The sequence below is a fragment of the Lontra canadensis genome, unplaced genomic scaffold (genome assembly GCF_010015895.1).
Source record: "Lontra canadensis isolate GAN:19392208 unplaced genomic scaffold, GSC_riverotter_1.0 scaffold349, whole genome shotgun sequence".
NCBI classification, from domain to species: domain Eukaryota; kingdom Metazoa; phylum Chordata; class Mammalia; order Carnivora; family Mustelidae; genus Lontra; species Lontra canadensis.
In genome coordinates, this window is record NW_022631343.1 from 17,070 (window position 1) to 27,932 (window position 10,863).

General features: G+C 58.6%; 1 protein-coding gene across 1 annotated transcript; it reads right to left on the reverse strand.

Moving 5' to 3' along the window:
• Positions 1-5,143: 5,143 nt before the first annotated feature.
• Positions 5,144-6,719, reverse strand: LOC116862829 (LITAF domain-containing protein-like). The gene is made up of 3 exons (XM_032850259.1): positions 6,686-6,719; positions 5,482-5,623; positions 5,144-5,283 (listed from the first exon to the last, which is right to left on the reverse strand). The coding sequence occupies exons 1-3, from the start codon at positions 6,717-6,719 to the stop codon at positions 5,175-5,177; spliced, it is 285 nt and encodes a 94-aa protein (XP_032706150.1). The 3' UTR covers positions 5,144-5,174.
• Positions 6,720-10,863: the final 4,144 nt, after the last annotated feature.

The following is a 10,863-nucleotide window of genomic DNA, read 5'->3' on the forward strand; positions in this document are numbered from 1 at the left end:
GAATCAGCAGATCACACTTATTTTTCATCCTTTTCCAGGATTTTTGTTTGTTTCTGTAGCAGCAATGTACACCAACTCTTCCTGTATATTGCCTTTTTGCTGGAAAATGTTGTATGTTGAATAAAATTTTCTATAAAACCTACAATCCGCTGAGTGGCGTGGAGGTTGAGGGAGGTCTCTGTTCCCCCTGCTGGTCGTGTTGCTCACGGATGGTCCTGGCTTCCTGGGGGTTTTGGATTTTGCCTTCCATTTAAGGCGAAAATGGACCGTTGAAGCTCAAGTAAGAGGAGGTTTTCCGGGAGGAACCCGGGCACACAGGAGGCGGCTGGAAATATTACTGGAACGGTGGGAAGTGATGTCCAGACCCGTCCGCGCAGGTTCCTGGGCTCTGCGCTGGTCTCGGATTCAAAATGACTTTTTGTTTCCAGGTTTCCTCGGCCTCATGTGTGCCTTCGCTCCCCAGGAGCTGTCTCCGGAGGCGCGTGGGTGGCACGTTGCAGGGGCGTCCTGTGCGTGCCCCGAGCCCTCCTGCCGTAGGAGGAGGTGTGGCCAGGCCAGCAAGGCCTTTGTGTATGACTTTGGGCATCATTATGTGGTCGATCCTCTGTTTTCGCTTTGGCCGTGGCTCGGTTCTGGTCGGGGAGCTGGCGAGTGTTGTCCCCAAAGCTGTTGAGTGACTGTTCTTACGAAGGGTTGGCCGTGTGGACGTGTTCTGCGTTTGCTTGTCCGTTCCCTCCCAGCTGGGGGCTTGAGTGTCCGAGTTGATAAAATGTTCTTTGGGGCACGGGGTGGAACTGCCTTTAGCTCATTCTAAACCCCGAGGACGTTCCCGTCTGTTGACGGCCATCTGACTCCCCAGACAGATGCGTCCCTTGGGAACGTGATGGCACGTGAGTGTGACCTGCACGTGGGCGCTGTGGGCAGAGAGAAGTGGCCTCGCTTTACCAGTGAGGAGAGGTCAGTCTTGCCTTTGTCTTCCCTCAGGGTTCCCTGCAGGGAGGAAGCACCGTCCCACGGGGGCTGCAGGGGCGTCTTTGGACCGCGTTGCTGGCTCGGAGCGCCAAGGCCGCAGTCTCAGGGACCCCCGCTTCCAGTGGGGTGGGGGCGGGTGTAGCCGCAGTGGTGGCCGGCGGGGTCTGCGTGCGGACCGATGGCAGGTGCGGCTCTGGTGCTGAATCGGGCCGCAGGGTGAGGCACCCCGACCGTGTTCTGTGTTGGACACCGGACAGCGGACTGTCAGGACCGTGTCTCCCCAGGCGGGCCTCGGCCAAGGCTTTCCTGCCGCGTGTCCCTGTTGGCTTTGAGGCGCGGCAGAGATGCGTGCGTGGTGTTGGGGACGGACACCCGTGCGGGGCAGACGCTGGCGCTGGGGGCCCGAGTTTGGGAGCGGCCACCCCGTCCTATGAAGCCCGGGTTCCAGCAGAACTTGATAAAACTGGGCGAGGGTGCTCAGAGCCCCCCGACCCCACCGTGGAGGGGCCGGGAGCCGGGGCGGTGTTTGGTGGCTAGAACGGTCGGTCGGTGGTTGGCCTGTGTGGGAGCGGCTGTCCAAGATCGCCCTTGACGCCAGGCCTTGCCCCTGACGGACACCACGGACGGCTGTGTCTGACGTCGTGTGAGAGCCTTGTGCCCCCGCGGAGTCCAGGCAGGGGGCCGCAGTCTCTCCCTGCATCTGGCTGTGTCTGCGTGGCCCGGGGCCCCAGCCGCAGCCAGTGTGCCTGCCGAGCCCCGGACGTGCCGCCCGAGGGGCTGAAGGTGGGTTTTTAATTTAACTTAAATTGCTGCAAGTCGTTAATGAGCTCCACTGTGTTAGAAAAGCCGTTCACTTTTTTTTTCTTTAAGATTTTATTTATTTGACAGAGCACAAGCGGGGGAGCAGAAGGAGAAGCAGGGATCCCCAATGGGCTCCATCCCAGGAGCCTGGGATCATAACCTGAGCCGAAAGCAGATGCTTAACTGAGCCACCCAGGCGCCCCTGGAAAAGGCTGTTCTAACCCAATTTTCCCTATGTTACGGGTTGTTCCAGCAGTTAGTTCACTTGGAGCCTCTACTTAAAACCTAAAACAGGGGCGCCTGGGTGGCTCAGTGGGTTAAAGCCTCTGCCTTCAGCTCAGGTCATGATCCCAGTGTCCTGAGATCAGGCCCCGCATTGGGCTCCCTGCTCAGTGGGGAGCCTGCTTCCTCCTCTCTCTGCCTGCCTCTCTGCCTACTTGTGATCTCTGTCTGTCAAATAAATAAAACCTTAAAAACAAAAACAAAAACAAAAAAAAACCAGAACCTAAGAACTAGTAGGTTTGCCTGACCTTTTCATGAGCGCAGAGCCTTCTGGGGCTCTCATCGGATGGGAGCAGAGTTAAGACGGCGCCTCCCGAGCTCCTTTGCCTTGCCAGCGGGGGACGGGAGCCTGTGCGGACTTGCTTTCCCACCTTTCCCTTTGCGGCCCTTGGCGGAAGGCTTTGAAGCCAGGCCCACAGGGGGTTCTCAGAGGGGTCAGAGCAGAACTGTAGGGCGGGTCCCTGCCGGTCTGCCCACCGATGGAGGGAGCCAGGAGTGGGCATGCGTGTTCATACCACCATCTGCCCGGAGCTGGTAAGGCTCGAGGGTGTGATGAAATGGGGCGCCTGGGTGGCTCAGTCGGTGCAGCTTCTTATGCCTTTGGTTCAGGTCATGATCGCAGGGTCCTGGGATCGAGTCCCGGGTTGGGCTCCCTGCTCAGCAGCGTCTGCTTCTCCCTCTGCCTCCTGCTCCCCGTGCTTGTGCGATCGCTCGCGCGTTCTCTCTCATAAATCAGTCTCTGAGGAAAGTGTGCTACGATGCTGGGAGGGAAAGTACACTTGGAGCCCCCATGGCACTTAACCTGTCCCTTCCTCACCGGTGAAGAGCCCCTTCAGGCTCCTTTTCGCAAAGTCAGCCTCGCAGTGGGCGGGCGGCAAAGATGGGTGCCGGGCTGTGTGTCGCTGCTGCCCGGGGTGCTTGCTTTCAACCCCGGCCTGGGCCCTCAGCCCCTCACCTCTGCCCACGGAGCCGGCTCGGCCTGAGTGCCCACAGCTACCTGCGGTGGCCCAGCTTCCGCGAGCGCTCCTGGAAGCGGGGGGCCCCCATCCTGACGGAGGCTCGCTAGCTCCTTAGCCTGCCTGTCCCCGGCCAGCACACACCCTCCAGCCTGCCCCTGCCATATGGGGGTGGGGCCCTGTCCCATCTCTGGGTGTTGGCCACACTCGGGGGAGAGAGTGCCCAAGAGAACGGTCAGCTGTCCTTGCAGCAGTCATCACTGTGAAGCAGGCCATGCTGCCTCCATGCAGCCCAGTGACCAGGTTGTGCTGCCTGGCCGGGCGCTCGGCCTGCCAAGTGCAGGGCTGACCACCTCAGCCGCCCGCTTCCCGGGTGCTCCCAGCCGGCCGTCTGGAGCGGAAGGAGCAGGGCCGTTCCCATTTAGCAGTGAGGAGGGCTTGCAGGATCCCAAGGCCGGGTGGGTCTCTCAGCCCCGGGCCCTTGTGGCCACACTGCCCCGGTGGCCCTCAGGGAAAGTTGCGCCCTGGGTGGAGGTCGCAATCCCCCCAGCTCGATCCTGTAGGGCGATTTCGGGACAGGACCACTGAGGGCCCTTGGGGTGGGATCGCTCGTCAAGGCGGTGCGCAGGCCCTGGGATCATGGGACAGTAGGGAGTGCTGGGGCTGAGTCCCACAGCAGTTTTGCCGCACTGCTGCTGGGGCGGGGCGGGGGGGGGGGTCTGTGCAGCTGGACCTACGCTGGGATTTAAAAGAAGTCAACGTCTGGATTTTCTTTGCGAATCTCCTGATTTTTAAGTCTATGAATGACATTTTCTTACACTGCGTAGTCGAGTCAGAAAGGCCCAGGGAACAATTGATGGGCTCACAGCTGGGTGCCGGCCAGAGCTGCGCGGGACCTCAGGGGCCCACGCCTCGGAAGAAGGGTTCGCTGACGGCTGAGCCAGGCCAGTGATGGAGGACCCCGAACCCCAGCGCCTGAGGCATCGTGAGCGGCGCCGCACGCACGGTGAACCTGTCCTAGGATGGATCACTCCCGGCTGTAGACCCACCTGGGAGTCCCAGTCCAAGCCAGCAAGCGGCTCATTGAGCCCGGGACCCGAACACCGCCCTCGGGGTGAGGTCTGCAGGTGCATCCGGCCTTGGCCGCGATCGCAGAGCCGAGCACGGCCTCTGACTCCCCACAGGGCCCCGGCATCTCCACACAGGTGTGGAGCTCCTGCAGACCCCAGGCAGGCCCAGTCCGGTGAAGACGGCTCCTGCGTGCTGCTGGCTGCTGCTCACCGTCCTTGCGTCCCGCCGTCCCCTTCAGATGCGGAGCCCAGGTGGGTGGTCCCCGTGTTGTTTTCCTGGATTCTCCCGGTGCCCCCACCCTGTCCTGATGAGAGACGGGTCCCTAGGTACTGTGTGCCCAATGTGTCACATGCTCTAGGGCTCTGCAGCTCCCGGTTACTGGAGTGGAGGCCCCCCTGCCTGGGTCTCCGCAGCTAAAGGCTGGGGGAGGGAGCATCACAGCAAATAGCTTTTTTGTTTTTGTTTTTTTAAATTTAACTCCTACTAAGAGGGACACTCAGTTCATTTTCCCTCCTGCCCTCTAATTCACTCACTTCCCTCCCCCTTCTATAGGAAATCTATTTTCCTTGAAAAGGTGGGTGAGTAACATCTTATTTTGCAAACTAAAATTCCCTCGAGGGGGCGCCTGGCTGGCTCAGGCCGAGGAGCGGGCTCTCGGCCTTGTGAGCTCGAGCTCCACATCAGCTATAGAGATCAACTAAACTAAAATCATGAAAAGCAAAAGCCCTCCCTTTGTCGTGCCCCTCTAGGCTCTCCCCAGCCCCCCCCCAGCCCCTGCAGCCCCCGTGTCACCAGAGGGAATCCCGCACCTGTCCTAAGCATACACACACACCCCCACCCCCAGCTGGAGGTGCAGAGACGTTCTCAGAGATGCCGAAGCTTGACCTGACGGGAAGGGGCTGGGAAAGGAGTCACGTGCACGGCAGTTTCTAAGGGGTCAGATCGGTACTGGGGAGCCTGGGGGGGGTGACCTCACTCCCCGTGGCTACCTGAGCACCAGCTGAGCTCTCTGTGCGAGCCCCCCGGGGCAGGACGGACCCCAGCAGCACACACACACGAAGGGCACGCAGTGGACGTTTATTTTGTGCGTGTTCACAGGCGATGGTAGCGGAAGAGCTCCTGTCGGCACACGGGACACGTGTGCTTCACGTCCATCAAGCTGTCCACGCAGAAGGGGAGGAAGCAGCAGCCCAGGAAGCACCTGCGACAGCAGCGGGGGTAGGCATGGGTCCCCCTCAGGGAGGGCGCAGCCCTGCGGTTCTCCCCAGGGGTCCCCGCTGGCCTTGCTCCTGCCCCGTCACCCCCAGGGTTGCTGGGGACCCTGCCCGTCCATGCCCCGTGGCTGCCCCCCAAACCCTACACGCCCGATGCCCTGCGGAGGAGAGGGGGGAGCACTCACCCAAAGATGAAGAGGCCGGTACACAGCATCCAGGTGAGGACCCCTGGGACCGGGGTGGTCACTGTGATGATGTAGTTCCCGCAGTACTGACATATGGACCGTATGGGAGTGGCAGTCCCCATCCTAGGCAAGCTGGTGAACACTGCTGGGTGGGGGGGGAGGGCAGCTCAGACCCTGGCTACCGCCTCACCCTCTCTAGTGTCCACTGCTGGCCGGGCCCTCCTGCGGGTTTTCCGTGCTCCCCTGAGCGCCCAAGGCCCCCTGTATGGGCTCTGGCTTTGTCTCACAGCCCCATGTCCCACCACCCACTGGCACCAGCCTTTGGGACCCAGGGGCCTGCCTCCATCGGGGCACCCAGGGAATCTGGGAGCATTTCTGGCTTAAATCCAGCCCCTACAAGTCAGCAAACCCCCCCCAGACAGCACGCTGCACTGTCCCCTTTCCAGGGTGTCCGTGACAGCTAGAGTGGCTCTGGACTCCCTGTCCTAGGTAGAAAGCTCCCAACCCCTTGGTGAAGTGCGGCGGGAAGACAAAACCAAGAACCTGTTGGCATTCTCGTGTCCTCTTGCATTTGCACAGTGGGGCAAAAAAATGTGTCTGGCTATTTAAACACCACGACCATTTCTACAACCTTGGGTGTGTGGAGAAAGGGCTCTGGTGGTGGCTGAGTTTGTTAAGGGAATAGTCCCAGTGAGCTTTAGTGTTCTGGCCGTGGACTCAGGGTCTGGGCTGGACAGCCGTCTGCAGCTTGTGGCCTCTGGGGCCGGAGGGGAGGGGGAGCGGGGCCTTGGAGCTCCAGAATCTCGGCAGACGGGGCTGCAGCCTCCCTGGCGGGGCAGGGAGCTACGAGAACCGTGTGGCTGGTACGCGCGTCCCTAGTGGTCTCTGGCTCTGAGGGGGTCTTCTCCATCCTGTCCATGGGGAACGCACAGCCCAGCCCCGCAGCGCTCTACCCTTGGAGACCTCTGAAGTTCACACTCGTGAACATGGGGGGGGGTGGGGGCTGCCTGCTCCGGTTGGTGGGGGGCTCTCACCAAGATTTCACTCCGAGCCCTTCCTGAGTGCCCACCGTGGACCAGCCCCCGCCACCCCGCCGATTTCCCATCGGAGAGGAGGTGCTGGTGGGGCAGAGTCTCGGCACGTGGTCAGGGTGGTCTGAGTCTGAGCCCAGGAACGTGAGGGGGGACGGGGTAAAGGCACTCACCTGGCTGGATCCCCTGGGCGCCCTGCACGTACATTGGGGGAAGAACGTGAGTTCCTGGAGGCGGAGGTGGAGGCGGAGGAGGGGGCGGCCGTGGCGGCGGCGGCGGCAGCGGCTCTTTGGGAGAGAGGAAGGAAACCCACCCTCAGATCCCAGGGCTTGCTGCATGCCAGGCGCCAAGCGGACAATGTGGCCGACCCGAGGACGCCACCCACTTTACAGGAGGGCAAGCTGAGGCCTGGAGGAATGAACACCCGTGGCCGTATGGCACAGATGGAGCAGCCGCGGTTTGAACCCAGACGTTCCTGGCTCCACGCGTGTCCTCAGGTCCTAGGATGTAAGAGCTTCCTGGAGGCACGGCCAAGAAGCCGAGGATACGGGGAGCACCGGGCCCATAATCTCTTAAAAAAAAAAAAAAGGCTCAGTTGGTTGGTCAGGTCATGATCCCAGGGTCCATCGAACCCCAAGTCGGGCTCCCTGCTGCTCTGTCAAATAAATAAAATAGAATCTTTTAAAAAAAAAATCTTGAGCATTTGTTCTGTGCCCAACTCCGCTGACCCTCTCACGTACCTCACTCCATTGACTTGCCGTGTGGTATCACTGCAGTTTTGCAGGTGGGGAGACCAGGCTCAGAGAGGTTAAGTAACTTGCCTGAGGTCCCCCCGCGGGTGCGAAAGTTGAGCACGCCCATCTCCAGAGCACATGCCTCTGGACGGGACAGCTCCAAGGAGGGCAGTGTTTCACCTCCTGCATCTAGGACCCTACACCTGCCCACACTGCTCCCAGCCTCGTTCCCTCCTGCCCCACAAGGGGCCTTGCATCTCATGTGGCTGCCAACCTGGTCCCCAGCTCCCAGCCTGTGGCCGGTCCCTGAGGCAGGGGCAAGGCTGTCTGGACACGGAATTCTGAGATCCCGAAACCCAGAGTGTGGTCGGGGAGGGGGAAGACGGGAACCCCATCATCATGACCGTGTGGTCGACGGGTGGGGGGGGGTCCACGTGTGTCTATGGGGAAGCACACGGAGACCTGCCTCTCCCAGGTGAGGAGCCTCGCAGCTTGAAGGGGGCAGCCGGGATCCCCCCACAGTGGCCACAGCTGGAGCACAGGAAGTCCCTCCTCACTTCCGCCACACAGACTAGACTCCCGGGGACAGGTACCCCCAGCAGCCCCACCTGCTGGGTTTTGTACCCATTTTATAGATGAGGAAAGCAAAGGCCAGGGAGGAAGTAACCAAGTACCTGGCCTCACAGGGAGTGAGCAGCTGCCAGCCCTGCACCAACTAATCCTGTCTCCCATTTTCCAGATAGAAAATGGATCCAAAGAGATTGAGCAACTTGGCCAAGATCTCATCAGCAGGGCCAGGACCCCTGAACCAGCCACCCCTGCCAATCTGGGCTGTCTGGCAAAGGGGGTGGGCGGGGGACAGCAGGGGCAGGTTGTACCTGATATGTGGGAACTATTTTTCTTCTTCCTTGACTTTTTAACACTTTTAAGAGAGGACATGGGATGATGGAGACCCCACTTTGTCCCACGTTGGGTCACACGGTCCCCAGGTTGCTGAGGGACAGCAGGAGGCCAGGATTTAGCCCCCAGCTGAGCGAGAGGACCCAGAGCTTCCTCTCCTGCTTCCTGTGGGCCCCAAAGCCAGCCCGTCACCCGGAGCCGGGGTGGGGGGGGGACTCTCACCTTGGGGAGCGTTCCATCTTGGTGCTCCAGGCGCCCTGTGTTCTAGCAAAGGTATCCGGGCAGCATCGGGTTCCGGGTTCTGAGCGGCCGAGCGCTTGTCTCGAGTCCCCATGATGCCTGGTTGTCCTCGGACCAAGAGTGTGGGCCCCCCTGGCACCCCCTGCCAGGCCTGGCTTGGGCGGAACAGCCATTGTGATGTGCGCCCTCACAGTGGCCGAGGGCTGGGCTCTGGCTCCTCTCTGCGGGAGGGCAGGGCGGCTCCCAGGGCAGGGGTGAGCGGCCTTCCGAGGCGGCTCTTCTCCCCTGGCCCACGGCCCTTCCTGGAGGCCCAGCGAGTCCAGCCCCGAGTTCCCAGAGTGCAGGGGGCAGGGTCAGGGGCCACCAATCCAGAGACTTAAACATAGGAATCCAACAAGCGCTAGTGATTCTGCTTTGAGGAGGTCATCCCACTGGGTGCCAACAGCCAGCAGTGTGGACGTTTGCGTCCTGTTACCGAGAAACATAGGGAGGCCTACGGACACAACTACGTGCACACGTGCGCACACACAGATGTGGTGTCTCCACGCAAGCCCCACCACCTCCCTCGCCTGTGGAGCTGTGTGAGTTTGGGCCAGATGCTAACTCTTCCCCAACCCCCCATCCCCTGGCTTCCTCAGCTGTAAAAGGGGGTGCTAGATGCCGCCGTACAGGACGGTGAGGAGATCAGATGAAACACGCCGGGCACTGAGAATGAAGCCAGGCTGGTGTTATTACTGCAAAATGATCATTGGCCGGAAGAGCCCAGAAGACACACTCCCAAATGCAGGAGGCAGCCTGTGTGTCCAGAGCTGGTTCGGAGCTTTAACTAGGGGGTCACGGCCAGTGAGAACAAGACCAGGATTTGTGCCAACAAAGGCACGAAGGGAGGGCTGTGTGCTCGGGCACTAAACTCTGTCACAAAATGACGGGGACCAAATGTTATGGTGCTTTCCGGGGGAGATGGGTCTTCCCATAGGACCCAGTAACACTCTTCCTAGAAGTCCATCCCAAAGACCAGCAAAAGTATCAAGTGACATTGGCACAGGGCTAGTGGGGACAGCAGAAAAGACTCAAAATAACCCAAATGTCCATGCACAGCTACTCTGAAACTACCCAAAATAAAGGAAGGAGGGGAGGAAGGGAGGGAAGGAGGGAAGGAAAGAGGAGAGAAGGAGAGAGAAAAGAGAATACATTTCATAAATGACTATGGGGTAGTCTCTCCAGGACACATTGCTAAAAAACCAAGACGTTATATATCACTCTAACTACATAAGAATAATTACATATATACTGTGCGTGTGCACGTAAAGAAATGGGGAGGGATATACATATTTCCAGGATGATCCTCACCGCCTGTTACACAGGAACTCAATATCTACTGATTAAGTAAATACAAACAAACAAAATGCCCAAGACAAAACAAAAGAATGAGTTCTAAAAACTAAAGGCTGATGCTGAGGGAGCCGGGGGGTTGGGGAAGCAGGTTCTCTCCACGCCTTGCTTTGCAGGTTTGACTTTGGAACCCCATCATTCCTTTTACTAATTTACAAGGAAGCACGGACAAAAGAAAAAAGCAACAACGAACAACGGACGGCAACGGAAAACAAACAAACGCGGCTGTATATCAAGATTTTTTCCACGGGACACAAAGCACAAGCCATAAAAAGAAAAAAGAAAAACTTGAAAGACAACTTCATCAAAGCACCTGCTCTTCAAAAGACCCCGTGGGGGAAGGAAAAAAGCGTAGCCGCAGGCAGGAAGTAGCAGCAGGACAGGTATCCAGTATATAAAAGAACTCCAACTGAGCAATTTTAAAAATTCAATGTAAAAGTGGATAGAAGACCCAAACGGGCACCCAGGTGGCTCAGTCAACTGGTTAAGCGTCTGCCTTCAGCTCAGGTTGTGATCCCAGAGTCCTGGGATCAAGCCCAGCCTCGGGCTCCCTGGTTGGCGGGGAATCTGCTTTTCCCCCTGACCCTCTTCCTGCTCCTGCTCTCTGACTCTCTAATAAAGAAAATGTAAAAAAAAAAAGAAAATTTTAAAAAGACTGAAGCAGACACTTCACAAAAGAGCATACAGGCGTGGCATAGTAGACACGAGGAGGCATCTGGTATCACTAGCCACCCGGGAAATGTGAAAACTGTAGGGACCCCCGGTAAAATTTTAAAAAACGGACAATCCTAATTGTCGACAATGGGTAACCTCATATGCTGCTGGCGCGAGTGTGAAATGACGCGTCACTTTGGAAGGCTGCAGTTTCTTACAAAGGTAAACACAGCCCGCCTGTGACCAGCAATTCCGCTCCCAAGATTTCTGCCCAGGAGAGAAAAAGACACATGTCCAGAGAAAGACGCACACAAGAAGATTCACAGTAACTGTCTGTCTTCCTCATCGCCAGAATTCAGAAGCCCAGATATGTGGGAGCAGATGAGTGGATACGATACCAGGGAATGCTGCTCAACAGAAGAAGGAATTAC

Bases quoted from the DNA above. Each gene is read 5' to 3' on its own strand.
- LOC116862829 (XM_032850259.1), bottom strand. From the start codon at position 6,719: ATGTACGTGCAGGGCGCCCAGGGGATCCAGCCAG. The intron at 5,624-6,685 runs GTGAGTGCCTTT...CCCACCCAGCAG, and splicing joins CGCCCAGGGGATCCAGCCAG to TGTTCACCAGCTTGCCTAGG. The intron at 5,284-5,481 runs GTGAGTGCTCCC...CTGCTGTCGCAG, and splicing joins ACCGGCCTCTTCATCTTTGG to GTGCTTCCTGGGCTGCTGCT.